Source organism: Conger conger, chromosome 18 (assembly GCF_963514075.1).
Source record: "Conger conger chromosome 18, fConCon1.1, whole genome shotgun sequence".
In the NCBI taxonomy this organism is placed as follows: domain Eukaryota; kingdom Metazoa; phylum Chordata; class Actinopteri; order Anguilliformes; family Congridae; genus Conger; species Conger conger.
In genome coordinates, this window is record NC_083777.1 from 12,407,833 (window position 1) to 12,431,680 (window position 23,848).

Genomic DNA, 23,848 nt, shown 5'->3' on the forward strand with positions numbered 1-23,848 from the left:
ACAGTCTTCAGTTTCAAGTGTTTATTTTAAAAAAGTATATCGTATATACTTTACTATTTTAGTTTTTCCCCCCCACATATTAATACTTAGCATCATGTTTTATGTCTGATGGCTATGATAGATAATAATTCCTCTAACCAGTAACCAATGTTTACAGAATGTATGGCTTGCATTTCGCATGCCTTGCAGACCGCTATTGGCTAAAGAAAAAAGCAAGCTAGCTATTTTTTGTCCCGGGGAAAAGATTAATCTTTAGTAGGAGAATATCCCAGATTTAACAGTTTAACTAAGTGAGGAAATAAATTATCAGGCAGTATGAATAATATACATTTTTTTCCTCTCATGTAAAAATATTATCTTAATTTTCTTACTTACTGTTTTTTTCTTAGTTACTGTTTGCTTGACAAGTGGAATTCACTGACCCCATTGTATATGGTCCATATCTACTTGGACAGTGGTACAATTTCTGTTATTTTGACTCTGTACTCCAGCACATTGGATTAGAAATTAAACAATGAATATGAGGTGAAAGCGCAGACTGTCACCTTTAATTTGAGGGAATTTACATCCATATTTTGTGATCCGTGTAGCAATTACATCCATTTTTATACAATTTCCCCAAGTGGCCTTTAACTTTTTTTTCCGAGTAGTCAAGTTCAATTCAAGTTCTTCCTTAGTGCAGGTATAAGAATGTATCTTGTCTTGATTCTAGGCTTTTGATTGCCTTTGGAGTCTGCTATTGTCATTTGTCAATATGAGGGCCTGAGTTGTGGAAAGAAAGTCAAGGAAGCCATTATGAGGCAAAGAAATAAAACAGACATTGGCCAAACAATACTCTTACCAAATACGCTTACTGTCATTGATGTTCCAAACATATACTATTTTCTATTGCTCAAAATAGTGCACATTTTATCAAATGATCAGATAAATTACCCTCTTCTGTTCTAAGAAAACACAACACTGAGTCAGAGAGACCTGTCAACATAGCAACAGAAGAGCAGAGTTCAGATAGTAAAATTAATCTAATTTGACATTTTGTTACTGGTTTGCTGATAATGTCTTGGCTTGTGTGTTGCATCATCTATCTCAACGAGCATCAGAAAGCAAGCCGGTGGAGTCACTAAATGTGTGCATGGCAATGTTATTATTTATACCACAAAGGCCAAATGCAATGCCATGCTCGATATGTTGATCATGATGCAATTTCAGCACTGCCCAAATATATTGAGCCCTTGAGAACATTATTAAGGAGGTGTTTGTAGACTGGGCTTTGAACCTTAATTTATTTCCTTTTAATTGAGTTACAATTTAACATTGTCCCAGAAAAGTTTGCAGTTAAGTTTAAAGGCAATTATTTGACTCAATAACCAAGGAAAATGCTCCCAATGCCATTTCGTTTCTATAAATCTATTTTTAAATATACTTCGTATTTAGTCTACGTTTCGTAAATAATTGATCATAAAGAGGATGAAACAAACGCTTGAAGAAAGTTGTCCTAACACAAGAGGGCACTGTTTAGTATATTTTGATTCGGCCGGTGACTCACCAGCAGATTTGAGTTTCAACGTCGTTAGTGATGGTTGGCGCCACAATTTATGAAGTTGGGTTGACCTAATTGTTTCATAAAATGTTGCTGGCTGGCTTTCTTTTCATCTTAGAATACAAGAGCCATGCGTAGTCTATGGCCTAAATAAATATGTTAGCAATCAATTTCTTCTCAGATAATCATGAGACCATGATTATAGAGTTAAAATTAGTTAAAATCTACCAATATGACAATATTCATCAAACGACAATAGGCTGCCCACAACAGACAGCACTTATTTTAATCCGTAGTGGGAGTAACAATTAATTGCCTTTGTCTTGCTAATAGTAGTTTCAAGCATTCAAACCCACCCAGGCAACTTCTCGTTTGATATCCAACTGCTGTTCAAAAACTTGTGCCAAGTGGGAGGCGGGCCTGATTTTTATTGTGGTTTGAAAGGCACAGATAGCGACTCCATGATAGTGGAAAAATATGGAATTAAACATGTATTACTATTACTATTATTATATGAGGCTGTTACTGCAGACCAAGCGTGGCCAAGCATGAAGACCATCCTGTTCAGATGCTTATTTTCACTGAAGAACCTAAGACTATAGGACGGGTTGCCTGTAATACGCATTCATATAAAAGGCTACTGCATAACACACCAATGTATAAATAAGCTGCAACTGCCCTCGAAGTTCGGGTGGCCAACACAGATTCGATCCTTCTGCGGTTTTTTGGTGTTCCTCTATTCTCCAAATTAAGGAAAGCGGGGTTCACAGCCCCGCCCTCTTTAAATTATAAGACAGAAGACAACCCGCCCCAAAAGACAGCCTGTTCTTATTGGGAGAGGGATACCGCCTCCGCGGAAACCCAACACAGTTCCATTCCCTGTGCAGGAATATTCAACCCAGACTGGAATAACGCTTGTCAAGGCTATCCTATTGACAGAATCTCCTTCTGTATTTGAAGACGTTTCAATGCAGATCGGCTCCAGGCGTTGATAAATCGCGTCGGCTTTCTCCCTTTAACCGAAACATACTGAAGGATTTAAACAAAGATCCTCAAGTCAAGGTGATACCATCTTCATACGTGACCATTATTTTGATGTCGCTGAAGACCAACACTTGAATATGTGTCTGCATGGATGCTATACCACGAAAGACGACATGTTTGAACCGCTAAATTCCAAATCTAACTGACAACGAATAGCCTGCAATAATTCATTATATAACTAGCAACGCGTTGTGAAATTAACAAGGTAAACGCGAAGCGGATGGTCTCATAGATGAGAACGAATTACCAATCAATGGCTCAGGTGGATTCCTTTTACAAGACGAAGGCACATTAACAGGAATCGGATCGCTTCCTTAGAGTACAGTTCTGGACATTTTTTTCACTTTCTCATGTTCACGATGCAGTTCCGGACAGTACAAGATGTAAAAGTTGTGGATGTGGAGAAGAGACGGAATCCCTCTAAACATTATGTGAGTACCGTTACAGTATCACATCCCGAGTAAAGGTTGTGGAGAGGGTTGTCACCTCTACACTTAGCGGTAAAGCCGTGTTCCCTGCTCCAAGGTGTAATGTTCAGAAATGGACTTAACGCCATTAAGTAGACTGGCTCGATGTCTTCCAATGTGAAGTCACCAGTGCTTGCTTGGATTTGCACACCACATATAGGCCACAAATATTATCTGTATAATAGGGTAAAGGACGGTTTAGTATAACATATTTTATACTTTTCTATCAGTTTTCCCATCACCTGCATGCCATTGTAGCGCGTAATGCTCATGTAATGCCACTCATATGGGATGTTGTGTGCCCTTGCATTGAGTTTGTTTTTTCATTCGTAGCTACATTGTAAAATGTAACATTGTAACATAAATAATCCATAACGTTGAAGTCAATATAGACAGCGATAGAGACCAGATCCTCCTGAGCACTGGGGCAGCCCCTGCTCTTGCAGGGAGGAAGTAGGCACTAATGAAGACAGGCAGCAAATTAAATATACCAACTATAGGTCATGTGCTCTACGGCTCAACTGATCCTGTAAACACCAGCAGGGGCAAAGAGCTCTGTTTACAAGAAAGGTGCGTGCGTGTTTGTGTTTGTGTTTGTGTGTGAACGCGCGTGAGTGTGTCTGTTTGTACGCATGTGTGTATGTGTGTGTATGTTTATATATGTATGTAAGTAATATGTATGTACTGCATGTATGATATTTATTACATATTACTGGGATGTTCCTAGCCCTCCTCCCAAACCTAATAATCCCAATCTGATCCCATATAAGGAAAGTAATAATGGCACTATTCCAATTTATTCACATTTGCTCACAGTCTCCTGTAGGATGCTGCAATGTAACTCAAAGTTAGAGAAATTGTGTCATAATTGCACATTCTCACAATGTGCTATAGCTATAGCAGTCACTGCTGTAATGCTTTCTAATAAGACCTTTTTGGTGATTGGTAAAGCGTGGATACTAAGGAATAGCAGAGGATTTTGACAATGCCTCTGTTTATATCATCAGTTTTTCCGTGACCTTTTGTTGATGAATTGCAGGATTAATCTTTGTTCCCTGTCAATCTTATCAGTATTGTTTCAAAAACTTGGGAGATAGTGACTTTGACTGATAACCTGTGCAACGGTATTGATTTTTCCTGTGCATGGGAAGATTCCTTATATGAAGCAATGAAAAACTGATTAGAGGTTGTCCAGAGCATTTTCAACCAAGCCCATCTTGGCAAAGCTCAAATCATTCAGTTGCTTTTACCAATGAATAAAGAACTGAAAACGATAATCTGTAAAATCCATTTTATCCACCTTGAAATGACCAGCTACCAGCAGTTTCAAAACATAGCTTGAGCTGGTCAGACCATGTCAAACTCTGAACTGGTCAGCCAGCTACCAGCTGTTTCAAAATCTCACTTGAGCTGTTTTCAGCAGGGCAGTCATGATTTTAAAAGCAAAAACACCCAAAAGTGTGAGATAGCTGTTCTACCAAGCACCCTCCCCCCTCCTCTATCCCCAGATAAAAGTGAGAGAATATTCTCCCTCTCTCTGGTGCCTCAGCAATAGTCAAATTTCATTAGTTGTTACTCGCCATCAGCAAAACAGCTGGAAGTGCTTAGTGCAGAAACAGAGCCAGAGTCCTGCGCACACAGAACTCTAACGGCTGCACGAGTGAGCCTAACTCGCAGCCACACAGAACACATTGCAAACAAACAATATACCCTTTAACTGACTGCAGTGCTAGAAAGGAGGACATGCAGTCTCAAAAGAATGATTGTTTCCCCCTTCCTTGTGGTCACTGTAATGAAGTGGGCTCAATAATTCCTGATCACTCCCGCATGCATCCGTTACCTGACCTGAAACTTTACAGTATGTGCCCGACAAAGAGACTTCAGTGCCTGCCTGGCAGCGGTGCCGTAGCTTTGGCTAAAATGCTAACAAGTCGCTCGGTTTCACTGTTGGCCTTTTGCTCCGCGAGCATTTCTCTCATTGTCTGTTGAAGGTTAGTTTCCCACGTAGCCTGCTCACCTTTCAAGCAGTGGGCTTTGTCGGAGCATTCCCTGTAGGAGGGTGACTTTTTAACTGGGCCCAAGAGAGGCTTCTTAGGGCTAGAGGTTTTAGCTAACTGGAGCTCTTACAGGGGGTTTAAATGGAGGTTTCTGGAGCCTGGCCGGTGTTCTCGCAGTCTGGAAAGGCAGCCAGGCTCCTGGGACGAGCCAGGCACTGAGGTGGGTCTGGAGCTGACGTCTGCCTCGGTGATGTCATCATGAAGTCTGCCCAGGCCCTCTGGTTATAGGGGAGAGCAGGCAGATTTGTTTAAAGGGATAGTTACTTTGGTATTATTGTGGTCTTAATCTGCCTTTATTTGCAGTGAGAGATATTTTAGATGCAGATGTTTCTGATGACAAGCTTGCATTGACTTGTATATGGACATTCAGGTTTGGCATCCAACTTCTGTAGGCATGACATCACTATACATCCTGTTTTGGAGTTACGTGAATTGAATCTTGCTTTAGACCACAAGCCCCCCAAATTCCCCTATACCAGCTATTGTAAAGCCAGCAGATCATCAGAAACTTAAATTTATAAAATATTCTTATTCATATACACAATCTGTCTGGGCCAATCAAAAAAAATAATACTAAAACTGGAAAAATATATACATACTATTTAAAAAAGTAAACCTCAAAAAGAACTATCCTCTTAATGTAAAGGTCTTAGCAAGAGCACACTAAAGATCTTGGTACAGTATTACCATGATTGTTTTGTTTAATGCAGAAACTGCTTTCTTCGCGCATGGATGAAGACAGCTTTGGACAGAGTAGCGGTGCTCTCACACGGGCAGAGGAGATTGGTAAAACAGACATGTACACCATGATATACTGCGCTTGACTTGAAAGGACTTGCCCTGATGCATAAGCTCTTCTTCTGCCCTCAAGGCTGCTCGAAGTAACACCATAGAAAAGAAAACTGACTGACTTTGGGCAAAATTATTGTCCAAAATCTCATTTTGTTCAGGAACTCCCTACCTAATTTCTCATGTTATCTTTGTTTAATCAGTACATCCCAGATGATCACATCTTTTTTCAAGGGAGACCTGGTCAAGATAGCAGCCATAAAAAAACATTACAAAAACTGTCATGTTTAACCCAACACACTGCTACTAATACAGCTTTTAGCAAATATCCTTATCCAGAAAATACAAACTGGGATATTTAAATAAGTAACTAAATAATATAACAACAAAATGGTACAACATTTATTTTTCACCGTTCCTCATTGGAAAGGGTAGAATTGAGACCAGGCAGAGGTGCCAGTTGAAATGCTGAGTTCTTCTGTTAAACTCCTGCAGGTAATGAAAAATGATATTTCTAACAGTTCAAGAACACAACTATTTGGTGTAAATTGAAAAGAGGACTGAGGCTTATGTAATGTAGGCCTACATTTTGATCCTCAATTTTTGTAAATCACCAAGCTTCTGCCAAATAGCTTGTACATTGTAATTGGAAATTGATTGACACTGGCTTCAATATTCATCAATAGCTGATGGAAGCAATGTGAAATAGTAAAGGATTACTGTGTGAAAGACAGGAAAAACTCCCAGCTTGAGCAACAAAGAAAGAGCTTATTTTACAGCATATGCGCATGGGTTTCTGGGTTTCTTGGTGTTGGCTTGTCTTCAGCTGGACAGAAAGGTTTGAGAATGTCTGTCAGTAATGGAGTTTATTGTTCACCATGGTGGAGCAAATGAGCTCAAGGCGGAAGCCAATGCTGAATCAACAGTTTTTAATTTTTAATAATACTTAAAAAAAAATCTCCATCCAGGAAAAGGTTGCCAGTCAGGCCTCACGTCCTGTCTGTGCTCGGGGGACAGGAAGTGTGTGTGTGTGTGTGTGTATGTGTGTGTGTCAGAGAGAGATGTGTCAGGTATCATATGTAGTCACGAAAACAAGTCAGTTTAAACTGCATTATTTGTTTTGATAGATATACAGTCTTTAGTCTTTATTAAACATATATAAATGAAGTCCCTAATATTGTGGATATGGACAAAATAGTATGTGCAATTAACGGAAACTGGTTCTCATGATGTAAACATTCATATGTTCTCAGATGATTAGTTATTTTGTTTTGAGTAGCAGATATATTCCATTTCAAGACTAGATTGAGATTATCCAGTTAGAACCTCCAGGCTACTGCAACCCTGAAATCTGAATCCTTAAACCCCCTGTTTCCAAAATCCTGAATCAGGTTTCAACAGCTGATCCTTCCGTGTAGCACAATGTTGGTGCAATCCACCCAAAAGCCAGGATTATCAAAACAACATGACTATGGCTGGAGACCTGACTTTCACATGGAGAATAGAGCCTTTTTATGGGGGCATGTGATATTTTACTTATGTTCAAATATCATACCGCATTTACACCCTTTATTCCTACAGTGCCCTGCATACATAAAACACAGAGTATTATACAAAAATATCCAGCCAAATGATTCTCTGGTGCATTGATATATCCCCAGGGTTCCATTGAAAAAGAGATTTTCAATCTCAATGGGACCTTCCTCGGTTAAATAAAGGTTAAATAAAATCCCATGGAACTGAGTTCTGACCGAGGCAGGGCTGACTCTGAGAGTTGTGGGATTCAGAGAGGAAGCAGATAACTCTCTCAGAGCTATCCAGAGGGGAAGAGCTTCAGTCTGCAGGGTGTTATCTTCCCTGTCACATAAGAGCAACTCGTCCGGTCGATTGGATGCCTACTTACATCCAGCCTGCATATAAAGTGCATTTCTCAGTACTGCGACTGCACAGCCCAGATAGTGTAGCGCATAGTGGGGAAAGGGGTAGGGCACATGTGCTGGTCTGACTGTCCCTGGGCAACAGACTGAGAGAGGATGTTATAGATAGAATACGCCTAACATGCTATTTGGCACTCCGTATTTGAGAAAAAGTAAAAAAAAAAAAAAATACTAGGAATGAATATGTATCTAAAATGTGCTGATACTTAAAATTAATCTGCAATGAAAAAGGATGAAATTGTGTATGAAGGATTCATCGTCTTCCACTGTACATTTTAAACTGAAATCAGGTTATAAATAGACTACCACTAGACTATCATTAAGTGGGAATCTTCAGAGAAGCTACCTGCAAATCACTCAGATATTTTACTTGCGATCAGCAGTTTTTTTCTGATGCGTGAGAAATGGTGATGTCTCAGTGCAGCCCAAGGTACAGTCTATTTGGGAACAGTAAAGTGCAATAGCAGTATGCAGGTGTGTAATGATGCAATCATTTGCTGTCAGTTCTTTCATATTTAAATGATTACTATTATCCTGCAAGCAGCCAAAAGATGAAAATAATAATAAAAAATGCTTCTATTCATGCAGGGAAAGTGCAACAGACTATTAGACATTAAAATTAAAATCCTGTGTACTGTCCCTTTGCCCTTTATGAGTAATTTAATTCCTGAAATACTTAATTTAAATTTGGCTTCACAGTCTGTATTTTATTAGCTGCAGCTGACTGGATTTGGCCTTGACGTAGTATTTATAGTATTTACCTGTGCTGTAATATCCAGACTCATTTCTGACCTGGATCAAAAGCAGAGAAAACTCCCAAAGAACAGAATGCGTAGGAGAGGCGAACATAACAATATTATGTCAATGAATTATATTTGGTGATCGCTTACAGTACATTTCATCGGAGGCCTCAACTGAGTAATGTATTTGTAAGAACTGTGAGATGTGTATCTGACTTTAAAACTCTACTCTATGACAGATATCCCAAGTGACCATGGTTTGAACTATGTTTGACCACAAACTGGACCGCTTTGAGGAAATTAAAACTGAACTGGAATGGGTTCATTGTGTGTGCAAACTGGGGCCGGCGCTTGGGCGCAGGATATCAAGTGAAGAGTTTGGATCCATGCCTATGAGTTCTCACAGTACAGCAATATCATACTTTGACCTATTTAATAATTGGACTGGGTTGGACTTGTTCAGGGGAGCCAGGCTCTGGTCCTAGAGGGCTCCAGGTTTTTGGTGCCTCCAGGCTTTTGGTGTCTTTCCTAAACTTTAATGTTTAATTAGTTACTTCAGTCATTGGCCAAGAAATCCACACACCTCATTTCCATGCCCCAAATTCGCTGCTGACATGGAGTACGCCACAAAACCCTGTAGACACTGTGGCCCTCCTGGACTGTCTGCTTGTCTGTCTATCTGTCGACTATAAAAAGGTTTGCATCCAGTTGAGCGTTTTATTTTGTCAGATAAGTTCACATAAATGGGTTTTCTCAGAATAAGTCTTACCATTCGCTGCTTTGCACTGTGTGCTGTGTTTTTATAGGGTGGCATCAATCACAGCTGAATGGGCTATGCCGTGGGTTTCAAAGTTCTCATTAACCTGGGCCTATTTTAAGGGCTCCTCTCGTGATAAATTCAGCTGACGGGGTTACCTAATAATAACCTGCTGTTATGGTCTCATTGGCTGTATGATAACATCTGCACAGAGGTCAGAATGCCCTTCCACTCCCAGACTAAGCGGTACGTCTGCAGCAGAATTAGGCTTCTGACCCCTCGACATTGGCTCTTTAAAATTATCACTCCGCTATTCCGCCACAATTTAGAACAGCAGAGCAAGCAGTGTGCATATTGCTAAGCAAAGCATGTTAGTTCAAATTAATCAGTCTCTTTTCTGGCAACAGAACAGACGCGTGGGAGTTTTGCAGAGGAAATTCTAAACAGTTATTTCAGTTTTTCTTTGGAATGTTGCGCAAATCAGTAATTGAGCACAACTGCTGATTATCTCGCAGGTGAACCACGTCAGGAAAAGCGATATTATGTTTTTATGAGCTTTGTTTTAACGTGTGCCGTGCCCCGATGTGTTTCCGTGCGGAATTAACCCAGTTAGCATTATGTGGAGACCGGCTTATGTAATCGCGCTGAAAGCCAGGTGTGTTTGTGTGATTCTGCACTTTTGAATTCAAAGAGGAAGACTCTGTGGTGCAGCTCTGCGGTACACTTTAAACAGAACCTGGAGCCAAACACATGGTTATGCATCGCCGGGGTCAGCGAGGGACCAGGCCTAGCCACTCAGTGTTATTTCTGGAGCCTGTGCATTAGTCAAACATGACGAGAGGCCATGCATTATTCACCTGTGATTTTTCTGTTCATTTTAGAGTACTCTCCTGTCTCTCTTCTCTTTGCAGGTGTACCTCATCAACGTCACCTACTCGGACGCCTCCTCCCATGTCATCTACCGTAGATACAGCACCTTTTTTGACCTCCAGGTAAAATAAAAAGAGTTTGCAAACTTTGCCATGTATGTACAGTAACAACAACAACAAAAAAAACATATACAGTTCCATAAGTCTAAGCGATAAGAAAAAATAATGTAATCAAACAACTGGTATGTGGCATTACTCCATATTTTGAGTATTTTCATACATTTTGGTTTCACCGTGTAGAAATGACAGCATGTTTTATACAGTCCCCCCATTCCAGAGTGCCATAATATTTGGGACACGTGGCTTCACAGCTGTTTTTGATCATTTTGTGTGTTGAATTGCTTCCTTAGTGCAGGTATAAGAGATCTTTCAGTATCTAGTCTTGATTCTAGGCTTTTTATTGGTTTTGGATTCTATTATTGCTGTTTGTCAATATGAGATTTTGTGGCAATGAAAGTCAAGGAAGCCATTCAAAACCACAGTCAAAGACACAGGCCATCAACAGGTGAACCAAAATAAGCTGTTGAAAGCAGAAAGCATAGAGGGTAACAGAACGTGCCATGACAGACCCCCCACCGTGCAGTGAGGGACCCGTGCTGTGTGTGGCTCAAGTGTTATCGCCCTCAGAATTGAGCCACATGTCCCGCCATGTTGCAAACATGCTGTTCATTCTGTCAGATCTGCATAACACACTGTTTTTACAAGGCATGTGTTATATGGGGCATGGATTCCGGAAATGTCCTGTTTTATTGAAAAAATCTATTTTTATCTTCACATTTTTGTTTATTTTGTTCATCTTGTCTCCAGACTTAATATGTCTTAGGGTCCGAAGGCTCTGCATATTGTTGAATTTTCTTTGGGAAGCCGTGGATGGATATACTATGTGGGTATCAAGAAATAGAAATGTTTGATCTTCTCTCCAGGTTTTGGGTCAGAATGCAGGGGTTCAGAATGGCTCAGTTCAGGTACAGGTATGAGAGTGAGAGGTGTGGGGTACCCCAGTCTCCTGCTGAAGACCCAGCCGTCAATAGCTCCAGTGTGCTCCACAGGAAATGATGTGTCAGTCAGGGAGGCGGAAGGGGAGAGTTGCTGTTGATAATGTGAGAGGCCTCACTCACTGGAGACCCAGACTCCCACTCGCGAGCTGATTACTCCCTGAGCTGAGAGGCGCAGAGGGAAAATAATAACTTTAGACAGAGAGGTCAAACCGGCATCTTCAGTGTGCCGAGTCCTCCCCCAGGGCCAGAGAGTACAAAACTCATTTAGTTATTTTATATTTAAATGGCATTATATAGTCCCTCCTGAAAAACTCTGCTCAAGCTAGGTTTTGAAACAATTGGTAGCTGCTTGGCAAGTTCAGACCTGCTCCCAGCATGGTTTGTCCAGCTCAAACTATGTATGTTTTGAAACCCAGCTAGAACAGCTTTATAACCAGCTTGGTCATGCTGGTTGACCAGGTCATACCCAACTAGTCCAGTTTATGACCAGCTTGACCAGCTCAAGTTGGCATATCTGGGTTTTACAGCAGGGTTGTGCTGCTTACTTTCGGTGTAGTAAACGTATCCTATTTTACTGCTAATAATGTGAGCTCTATCTCAGTTACTTTAATGAGCTAACCACTTTCCCTTGACAGCCAGTCAATGGGGTGTTGTTCTCATGCACCACGGCGCTTTGCCGTCTCTTAAAAGTCACCCGTTTTCAGTTTGTCCAATATGTAATATGTTACAGTGCATATTGATCTCACGCCATAATGTGTGTATAGACTATACAGGTGTACGTAAATAGTGAAGCCCCTAAAATGCAGTGAGCGACCATCCATCCCACACAATGCCGGAATTTCATTGGTGTGTCAAGCCTGGGGAGAGTTAAAGGAAATACTGCTGTTTTTCACGCCTACAGAAAAAATAGTTTTTACTGACTGCCTGGAAGATCCCCTCTACAGTATTTTATTTTACAGGCTGGCTCATTTATTTTATAGACTCTTCTCATCTGAAACACTGGCTGAGCAGTGGTGAGAGATGTGAGCTCATACTGTGTGCTTAAGGTTGTATATTTGAATACCATCGGACAAGGTACATGATCTGAAACTTCAGTATATCTTGCTCTGCGGGAGTTTAATGGAAATGTATGGGAAAATTCCAGAAGGTTTCCCTGTACAGTGTAAGCACTGTCTGAAGCTCTGAGGGGGAGCCTGTAGCCAAGTAGCTAAGGCACATGACTGGGACCCAGAAGGTTGGTGGTTTAAAGTAGCCAGGATAAGCCTCTGCTGTTGGGCCCTTGAGCACATTGGATAGGGGGTTCTGAGAGAGTGACAGTGGGCAGTGTGGTAAGGGGCAGAGCTCTGTGAGAATGACAGTGGGCAGTGTGGTTAGGGGGCAGAGTTCTACATTTTACATTTTACATTTTAGTCATTTGGCAGACGCTTTTAATCCAAAGCGACTTACAAGTGCATAGGTTCTACCACAAGTCAAAGCATCACATCCAGAACTAGAAAAATACACCAGGACTGCTGTTCTAAACATATAGTCGTCATCATAAGTGCAATTTTTTTTTTTTTTTTTTTTTTTTTTTTGGGGGGGGGGGGGTTAGACAGGGATAGGGGTATCAGAAGGGGGGGGCGGGGTAAATCAGGAGGGGGGACTAAGGTAGAGTTTGAAGAGGTGTGTTTTGAGTCTGCGTCGAAATAGGGGGAGGGATTCTGCTGTCCTGACAGTGGTAGGCAAGTCATTCCACCACTGCGGAACCAGAACGGAAAACAGGCGTGAACGTGCAGCTCGACCGCCAGGTGCCCGTAGAGAGGGAACCGTAAGGCGACCAGAGCTGGCAGACCGGAGTGGTCTAGCTGGGGAGTAGGGAGTGATCAGGGATTGTATGTAATGTGGGGCAGTCCCCTTAGCAGCCTGAAATGCCAACACTAGGGCCTTGAATCGGATGCGTGCGGCAATAGGAAGCCAGTGGAGGACAATGAGAAGCGGAGAGAGACTAAGAGAGACACAGAGACTAAGAGAGACACAGTGGGCAGTGTGGTTTGGGGACGAAGCTCTAAGAGTCACAGTGCCAGTGTGGTTAGGGGCGGGGCTCTGTGAGAATGACAGTAGGCAGTGTGGTTAGGGGCGGGGCTCTGAGAGTCACAGTGGGCAGTGTGGTTAGGGGCGGGGCTCTGAGAGTCACAGTGGGCAGTGTGGTTAGGGGCAGGGCTCTGAGAGAGTCACAATGGGCAGTGTGGTTAGGGGCAGGGCTCTGAGAGTCACAGTGGGCAGTGTGGTTAGGGGGCGGAGCTCTGTGAGAATGACAGTGGGCAGTGTGGTTAGGGGCGGGGCTCTGAGAGTCACAGTGGGCAGTGTGGTTAGGGGCGGGGCTCTGAGAGTCACAGTGGGCAGTGTGGTTAGGGGGTGGAGCTCTGAGGTATGCCATATCCCACCCTCTGTGACCTTTGCACTTAAAGGTTCAGGTGGAAACGGGTGTGTTTTTTGTGTGTCAGATGGCGGTGTTTGTGAGAGCAGGCTGTGCTGGGCAGAAGCAGCTGTCGCACATTGACTGCAGATGAGTCCATTCATCTGTGCTAATGCATGTCTGCCCAGAGGTTAAGCCCACTGGGACTTACAAAGAAATAAGACACCGCTAGGCCCTTTAGAAATGGCTGTGTCCACTTCAAATGCACCTCCGCTGGTGCTATAACAAATAAAACCCAAGGACTGTATTTTTCTCAAAATTGTATGCCACAATGAAAGGTATTTCACTCGACATTGACTTATTGACTTTTTGTGTTTTCAAATGAGTGATTTTTTAGAAGCGTCTAGGACGGGGTACCACAAAATTTTTCCGATTTTAATTTCTTGTACTAATACATTTTTACTTAAAATTCACAGATGTTTAAGGTTGCTGAAACTGCAATGCATATATTGAACTGTATTCATTTTGTATTGTTATTGAGTCTGATAGCCAATGACAAATTAACAATATGAATTGTGAATAGGCTACTATGTAGTGGGTATATATTTGAAATATACTAAGTCAGATCTCAAAAATGGATTTTCACATATTTTCTAGAATATAAGTGGTTTAATTCTTCTCAAAACCAAAAGCCAAAACCATTAAACTAAGTAGCAGTTAAATCTCAATTGCGGGTGACATTTCATAGAATAGATTTTGGAACATGTTTCCGTTAATCTGAATGGTCAGGCCTCATGCTGTTGTCCACCTCACACCAGCAGGTCTTCATTTTGTTTCCGGAAAGTGAATGAATACTCTTCCCCATCTGTCACCGCTGCCTGAGACTGGCTGGTCTGTCCGAGCCCCTGTAAAGCTCTCGTCCCTGGCTGGGGAGATTAATGTCCTCCCCAGGGTGCCTCCGGTGCTGTGAAGGAGGCAGGCCTTAAACGGCAGCCTGACAGCTCCGGATGACAAGTGGAGGAAGCTGGAACTGAGGGGGCCAACCGGCAGACCGTGAAATTACCGAAAAAGTTTGAAGATTGACCAGATTTTGGGGGGTAGGGGATGGAGGGAGAAGCTCACCTTTTATCGAACGCCATCATCCTGCAATATAACTGATCGTAACGACTAGATTCATAAAAATATATTTTTTATTAATTTCTATCAATTTAGTAAAAATATTTAAAATTTTTCCATTTTTCTCTCAATTTGGTAGCCAGTTGCACCCTATTTATTATGAATTCCCATGGGAAGCTGAGGAGACCATCGCCATTTGTACGTTTCAGTTCAGGATTGGGTCTCTGGAAAACTAGGATCAGTTTTTCCCAACATCACTTTCTCATTTGTGTGTAAATATTTAATGGCATTGTGCATCAGTGCAGACTGGCCTGGCTACTCAGTGGCAAGCCCGTGCTTCATGTCTACTGTAGGACAGCTCCTTTCGGAGGTTTCTTGGCCAGGTTGTCTCGCTGTGTTCGGTTCCATTCAGACTGAGGTCACCTGACTGTGCCCAAAGGAATGGGACTAGCAGATGACCGAGGAAAGCTGTGAATGGTCCATCTAGTCATACCCAATGGTACGATGACACAGAGCTTTTAATTACAGGACTGGAAGTTACCGGACACTCTCTGGAATGCATGATTCTTCCTCCCTCCTTTGGGTGGAACAACTAATATTTTTAAAACGGCGTGGCCTGACGTCTAAATGCAGTGAAGGAGTGACTCAGGTTGATGTGTTCCTTCCTTTAGGGTGACTGTCTGTTCTCACTCTCTTGTTTTTGTAATGCTCACTTCTTTGACTCTGAGGCCTTGATTCAGTCAACATCTTTCCTTAACTTTAGCTTGTGCTTAAACCCAAGAGTTTTTCCAAACGCAGGTTGGCAAGTTCGTTTTGTACATTGCTGAACTTGCTGAACCGTGTTTGTGAAGGAAAAAAGAAACATTTCATTGTGAAGTTAAGGATAAATGTTAATTCAGTCCAGACCTGAGTTCTGACAAATAGGTTTCTAGTTTATGTGGATATCGCAACTTCTTAGTGAGGAATGGTTTCCACGCTGATCATTTTCCAGTAACAAACAGTAGCATTGGGCCTCATTATTTATTCCGATCCTCGCACACTTCTGTAAAAATGCACTGCTTTGGGTCATTATCAGGCTGTTTTTCATCAGAAATAGCATTTTTTAAAGAAAAGTAAAGGAATTTGATCACACTGCTGAATTAAAAAAAGAGTCAACACCTACTTTTACAGACACACGCATGCACACACACACACAGACACAAACGAACACACACACACACACACACACACACACACACAGACACACACACACACAGTGCTGCTCTTGTCACTGTCACAGTTGTTTACTTCACTTTACAAATCAGACAGAAGAACAGACAAATGCTTTTCTCTGGCAATTGAAAGATGGCTAAATGACTGAATTGAACACATATTGGGCAGAGGGGCATGTTCCAGCTGTCTGAGACTAGGTGATATTGCAAAGTCTTTTGTAAAATGCATGATTAATTTGAACGGTGATGTTTTAACATGAAAGAGAGCACTTTATTTCTCATACAGTACGTGCAGTGTGAGTGTTGTGTTGTGGTTTGGAGAGTCTGGATGATTCGCTGAGGATGAGGATGTCAGGACGGTGATTGACATTGCAGAAGCTGCTGAGAGGAGCTGACACTTACTGTGTGAAGACAGAGAGAGGGATGGGGAATAGGCTGTGTGTGTGTGCACCTGTGCACATGACAGAGAATGTGTGTGTGTGTGAGTATAAGTGAGTGAGTGTGTGTGTGGATGTGTCTGTGAGCGTGTGTGTATGTGTGTGTGTGTGTTTGTGCAAGCTCCCCACTGTTTCAACTCTGACAAACTCCCCATTCAACACTTTTGATGTGTTAATATATTTCCAATGACTGTTGCTGAACAAATAGGCCTTTCCGGAATGTGTTTATGTGTGTAATCTGCAGGCCCTCTTTTGGAAGATGTATGACCTGCCAAATATTTCCTCTGTAGCACGCTGTTATATATTTGTCAGTCCTGCTGTTGCTGGCCAACATGGTGCCCCCTGTCTAATATCCTGTCTAAAGGCACTGGAATCACACTAGATGTAGTTGATTTGTTCTGGAGTGTCATGTCAGCATGTGTCTGCTTTTCAGAGATACAGTTCCCAAAGATAATGTAGTCTTTGATTGCTATCCATTGGCTCCACGACAACAGAGTTCCTCACAGATTGTATTATTCAAACAGTCGGTGTAATGTTTATGGTTTCTCAACCATATTGCAAGCAACTGGAATTTTTGAACATTTTCGATACTTTCCGGTATCACTTATTACATATTTATCAACGGTTTAGAAGAATGAATTGTTTGGGCGGCTGGATGGCTCATTCGCTCCCGGCTGTGGTGTATGGATGAGGCTTGTGGCTTCAGGTCAAATCCGTAGAAGTGCCAGGCCGACTGCGAGTGGTTGCTCCGTAGGGCGACATGCAATTGGCTATCGCCTCGCTCAGGGAACCGGGGGGTTCAGTTGGATAGGGTTCTGTGTTCATCGCTATCTAGCGACCCCTTAGTGAATTGGCTGTGTTGGATGCCCTACCTTATTAGTATCTTCACTGCTAGACTTAAAGGCTCCAGAATTCAGGAATACTACTTGTTTTGCCGACGGCGGAGGTACACTACATTACCATCATTTGTAAAAAGCTTCGCATCTCCTTTCCGAGTAGAAACAATTGAGGCAATTTTGTTGACAGCTTTTGTTTTGTTTTTTTTCGTCACCCCGGCCAGTTTTTTTCTCGCTCTCCCGGCTATTGTTCCCACTGCGTGCTGGGACCTGCTCCTGTCAACTTTGAAAGCGCACACAGAGAGGGACATCAGCAGGGATCTGAAACAATCCTCAGTACTTCCCAGTTGCGTTCCTGTGATCTATGCGAATGCCACTGCCAGCAACGCGCAACACACTGTTAGTTTGAGCTTTCTTTATTAATATTCATTAATCCATTTATTATTCAATACTCTGGCAGTTATCGGACTACTCATATGGTGCACATTCAATCATCATAAATATTTGACTTGAATATTGTTTCCCCACTTAATCTCAGAGAATGGCCGGCTGTTTATCCCAAGACAAAAAGATGCTTTAAAAACTAGGAATACATAGAAAAAGGGTTTGATTCCGGTGTGCGATCTGTGGTTTTAGGCGAAGGTAGTGAGGTTATTTTCTTTAAACTTGAAAAGTGAAACTCAGGCAGCATAATTTTATTCATTTCCTGAGGATATTTTCAGTGGCGATTACTGTTGCAAGCAAAATTCTCCTGGAAAGCGAGGACATTAACCTCAAAAATTGTACAGTCTTTCCCCCTGCCACACCCAGCAATGTTGGGGCTAAAAATTTGTGCAATGCTATCCCAACTGTGGGACCGTGGTCAAGGCAGGCGGCCATGAGTTTCCCTGGCTCGTTACATGGAAACTCTGAAAACGTCCAACAACTGTTGGAGTTATTCTGGTAGCGGACTGAATGGGTACCATACAGATTCCGTTTGTACTGTAAGTTGGCTGACCTAGTTTCTTGTTATACAATGCTTCACCAAGTACTTTTTTTTCCCTTCTTCTTCTTTGAAATGAGAGGTCACCGAGCTCTGTGGGAATAATCCGGGCTGCATTAGCCCTTGCCGTGGCTGGGCTTGTTTGGGTTTGTGGACTGCTGAGTGATTGGAAGGCAACGGAAAGGGACTAATTAAGCCTCTCGCTGCTGGAGGGCTGACCTGTCAGCTGTACTAAACAGGTGGGAGGTGCTGTATGGCTCCTATAACAGACCTCTGCTTGTGCTCTAAAGGAACGTTGCAAGAACACCAGCTATAGGAAACAGGTATATCGCAGTCATAGCATGACCGTATGCATAAAGAATAGGAGCTCCACTAATCATGCAACAACGCTGACAGGCATTGGTGGATACTTTCTGGCTATACTTCCTCACATCCTGTTAGTATTCAGGACGTAATGTCCACTAGCTTTCCTTGGTGTTGTTCTATGGGTTGGAGACATAACTTTCTTCCACAAGTAAGGTGAAGTTACAACTGTCTTGCAGCAACATTATCATACCTGGTGCAAAAATGAAGGTGAAGCCCAGAACTGGGTCCAGATATCCAAGAATGGCGTGCTGTGGTTCAAACCAGGAGCCAAATCAGAAGTTAGCTTAGCTTAGTTAGCTTAGTTAGATACTGTAGATACAGATAGATAGATAGATAGATATATTGATGCTGTATAGATAGATAGATAAATAGATAGATGGAGGAATGGATAGGAGAAATAAAAGTGTGAGTGCCAATGTATTCAAAACAAAACAGGACAAATAAAACACATGGTGTGTATCTAATATTGTGCTTTTTAACTGGGTCAAGAGTATGACGCCTTCTGCAAAAACACAATCCTCTCAAACTGACTGTAACGCAAAAGCAGGGGTGTAGGTTTGCCTGATTCTGGGGACTTTCTAAATCACTAGCCTGGATGGACATGGAGATGCTCCTCAGGGATCCTGCTGGAATCTGCTGTAGTGTAGGATGTGGAGAGAGGGCCAGCCACTCCTTTTGGCTGGGGTTTTCAAGGGTACATCCCCCCCCCCCTCGGGATGTGAGCAGAGCTCTGCACCTGTCGCTAACTATCGACCCAAAAGTGGACTGAACCAAAACGGTCTTCGAAGCGAGTCCGGATACAGCGGTCATTTACGCCCATAAACCACAAACTCATGTGGAACCTATATAAAGGTCAATAAAAATAATGACACATCATGAATATGTAATGCTGTCGGTATGGAAACTGAGGCGTGCTTCAGCTAGGCCGAATACTTAAACGTCTTATTTTTAGAACGAGGAATACGTGCGTGTATCAGAATCCCCATCTCTTAGAAGGTGACACAGACGGTAGCAATTTATAGAGCGCAACTGGGAATGATTGTGGTTTATGTTCTCTGCGTCAAGCCCACGTCCGTGCTCTGAAATCGAACGCCGCTGTTACTAATACGAGTCCTAAAGAAAGCTCAGTGGTCCACGTGCTTGCGTTCTCACTGTTGTGTACATACAACTGTAAACACAAACTGTCAGACGACAGATATGGAATGTACTTAAATGTCCTCCTGAGAGCCGACAGTATGAAATGTTTTTGACATAATACAAGTGTCTTGGATGAAAAAAATGTGTTGCAGTGGAATTTTAATTTTAATTATATTATTTATGTTCATTGCATGTCCCTTGTAGTGCAGGTTTCAGAGTATAACTAGTATGTTTCTTAACCCATATTTGACTAAAGACTAAAAATAGTATGTTGAGAAAAATCACAAAAGAGATGGATAATCAAAAAACCAGAAACCCTTTGTGACTAATGACTAAAAATAGCATGTAAGGAAAAAAACTGTAGCCAATATGAAAAATGTTAATAGATTTGTGATCAGCTCAACTAGGTGAAACAATGAATTGCAGAGTCTCCGGAGGATATATCGTAAACATTGGGAAAATATGTAGGCTGTACAGGAATGTATTTAAAAAAAGACATTGCAATATCTGAAAGCAACAATAATTTGTAGGTTTCTGAAATGTTTTGATAATATTTTTGAAAATGATACTTTATTTCAGTATATTGCAGTATTTTCCATTTCTGTGGCACAGTGTACCCCATTAAGGCAGAAGCAGGCTTCTTCGCTTAACTGAACCACCGCACCTAAATGGTATTTTGGGTGATTCTAAAAAACTACATCTACACCATAAAGCTAACATTAGCCTGGCATGAGCATGTTGTGCTACCTATTGTAACCAGCAATGACAGTGCATTTCAGCTTGTTATACATCCTAACACTGTTGCAATGAAAACATCATTCCTTCATAACACTTATTCCTATGTCATTAGCTGTAATGAAATGCTATAATTCTGTGTATTTATATGGCACTTTTCTCACCAGCTGGTGTTTCAAAGCGCTTTACGTTGATGAGGAGGAAACTCACCTCAACCACCACCAATGCGTAGCACCCACTTGGGTGATGCAACTGCAGCCATTTTGTACAAGAATGCTTACCACACACAGCAATTCTTTAGCCAATGAAATCATAGGATGATTTGGCGGCAAGTTGAGAGAGCCAGGTTTGGAATTTACCCTGGACCCCGGGGAACCCCCTACTCTTTCCAGAGAGCACCATGGGCTCTTTAATGACCACAGCGAGTCAGGACCTTGCTTAACATCTCATCCGAAAGAAGGCATCTCCTACAGCACAGCGTCCACATCACTGCACCAGGATATTGGGATTGATTTGACCAGAGTGAAGAGCACCCCCTACAGACCCACCAACCCCACTTCCAGCAGCAGCTTAGTTTTCGCAGGAGGTCTCCCAACCAAGTCCTAACCAAGCCCACACCTGCTTTGCTTCAGCCATTCAATAGGAGCGTGGTGTATGAGAGTATGGCTGCTGGCTAGGTTTTGTCAAGCTTACTGCTGCATCATGCAAGCTTTCTGACAGACAGTACTGTGCATCTCCTAAAACTCAGACATATGGGGCAGCTGGAGAAGAGCAGAGGGTATTATAAGTGAACAGAAGGACCTCAAATTCAATCCCACAAGGCACCTGAGGCCAATGTAATTTACCCAACTCTGGAGAGATATGAGCTCTGGATTTAGACGTCAGCAGAAGAGTAAGATATGGAAAGAAACAGCAACGAAAGGTTCAGTCAATGTGATGTTAGCAAACTGCCAAGTAGGGAGTTAAGAGTAGTGCAGATGATAACATAAAGAAAGCCGTTATCAGAAATAAATTGGGGGAGGATTGTCAAACTTTGTTTGAACATTTTTTGGTCTGAAACCGGACAGATTCCAGCCCAGCTTCCAAAATAATTCCTAGATTTCTACATTTGAGGCTTTTGTTCTTCATTCTTGTTGAAGCTGATTTGTGGAAACATGAGGATGAGAGTTACTGGGTCCAATGAACATACGTACATAACTTCAATCTTATCTTTATTTTGCATGAAAAAACTGGATAGGATGCAGGACCTAACATCTTCAAGCCAACTCTGCTGTAGACTGCTTTTGTATTTCAGTGAAGAAAATTCTCATGTGGTCTGCAGAGGGAGTGCTATGGCGTAGCGACAGATGCTACACTGCAGGTGAAACTCTGGTGTTGACTCAGTGGCTCAGGGTGTGTGACAGGGAGGTTAATCACGACATTATATAGAAAATCCCCACCTTTGGCTCCATTTAACCTGGAGCATCTGTGAGCTTGTGGCTTTGCTATCTGGTCCTGCCGTACTATAGCTGTGTTTAGTGCATTCATGCTGCAGTCAAAATGTTCTTGCTAGTCTCCTTCTGTCCAAAATGGTCCATTCATCTTCTTATCCTCTACCATCAACCTGGGTTATTCGCATCATTTCCAAAACTACTTCGCCATCCTCATCATCTTCATCACCATCTTCCTCATCCTCCTCCTCATCTTCTCCCTGACCTCCCTCCTCTTCCTCGTCGTTCCTCCTTCTCCTGATCCCTTTCCTTGTTCTCCTGCTCCCGTACGTTACACCGAAGGAATATCCTGCTACACACCGCGAAGATATGTGAGCCTTTCTGAAAATATATGAACTACATTTCTCAATAGTGCATTGAAAAAGAAGTATTGCACGACGTGGGAGAAGCAGTAATTTGTATGCATGGAGCGGGCCTGGCCGAGACTCAGCGAGAGCTGCCTCACACATTGCAGCGCACTGGAGCACAGGGTTCTGGAGGAAGACATTATTAAATCACAGGACTTTTACTGCCTTGTAAAACTGCAAAACGGGGGCCTTTTTGCTAGATTAACAGAATCATGGGAGGATTTTAAAACAACAGAGTACATATTGCGTTTCCACTATGCTGTAATAAAAAGGAGGAAGTTGTTTATTCCTTAGTACTCATATGTAGGCCTACGATTAATTCCTCTTTGGCAAGGGGAACATGATGAACATGGAAAAGGAATGTTTAATATGCACTTTTCAAGAGTTATTTTTAAGATGTCCTGTGGAGATATAGTACCACAACCAGGATTGAGTTAACATTTGTCTTTAAGTTTGAGTCCCAGTTAAAGGCAAGCAATTTCTCTTTTCCAAACAGACACAAGTCATCGAGTTCTGTGACCTAAAAAATGTAAAGGGGGAAAAAAGTCTGGCTGCATAAAAATAAGCAAAACAAGTAATTTAATGCAGTTTATTAATGGGAATCCGAATGACTTTTATTTGTTTCCCCTGCCACTGCCTCCTGCTGTAGTTGTTTTAGCTGGAGCCAAATGAGATGAAAACCATAGATCTTTACATGTTTTCCTTTTTCTATATTCTATTCATGGTGATGAATGAGTAGATATTAATGAGATATGAGAATGAATATTTTAATTTTGCCAGTGTTTAATATCAGATAGTCTAGTCTAGTCTAGGCGGCACGGATGGTGCAGTGGGTAGCACTGCCGCTTCACAGCAAGGAGGTCCTGGGTTCGAATCCCCGTCGGCCGGGGCCTCTCTGTGTGGAGTTTGCATGTTCTCCCCGTGTCTGCGTGGGTTTCCTCCGGGTACTCCGGTTTCCTCCCACAGTCCAAAGACATGCACGTTAGGCTGATTGGAGGGTCTAAATTGCCCGTAGGTATGAGTGTGTGAGTGAATGGTGTGTGTGCCCTGCGATGGACTGGCGACCTGTCCAGGGTGTATTCCTGCCTTTCGCCCAATGTATGCTGGGATAGGCTCCAGCCCCCCTGCGACCCTGATCAGGATAAGCGGGTTCAGATAATGGATGGATGGATGGATGGATAGTCTAGTCTAGTGGACTAATAGTCCATTAATGTCTAGTGGAAATTTCCACTTCCAGTGGCTTTCATTTGTAAGTATGTTATTTTGTGAGAAAGCATGGTTAACCAAAAGTGCTTCCTTTAAGGCTTTCTCCTTACCCTAGCCTGCTCTCTGGCAGTTGAATTGTATCTTCAAAGTAAACCATTTTTCAGTATGGTTTTGTGTGTGTGCGAGCATGTGTGCATTTGTGTGTGTGTGTGTGTGTGTGTGTGTGTGTGTGGGTAAGATACACCACAGTTATGTGCAGACTTTTTAGTTTTTTGACAGCTGTGAAGAGCAAGAAGGGTGAAAACATCATGGTGCCCACAAGACAGAAATCT

At 42.2% G+C, this 23,848-nt stretch overlaps 1 protein-coding gene across 4 annotated transcripts in view; it reads left to right on the forward strand.

Moving 5' to 3' along the window:
• The first annotated feature begins 2,389 nt into the window (after nt 1–2,389).
• The window catches only part of LOC133118084 (SH3 and PX domain-containing protein 2A-like), an 88,990-nt gene continuing 67,531 nt past the window's right edge, over nt 2,390–23,848 (forward strand). For all 4 annotated transcript variants that reach the window (XM_061227784.1, XM_061227787.1, XM_061227786.1 and 1 more), the window contains exons 1-2: nt 2,390–3,015; nt 10,243–10,323. In XM_061227784.1, coding sequence (XP_061083768.1) covers nt 2,935–3,015; nt 10,243–10,323 — 162 coding nt within the window. In that variant the 5' untranslated portion in view covers nt 2,390–2,934. The remainder of the gene's footprint in view (nt 3,016–10,242; nt 10,324–23,848) is intronic.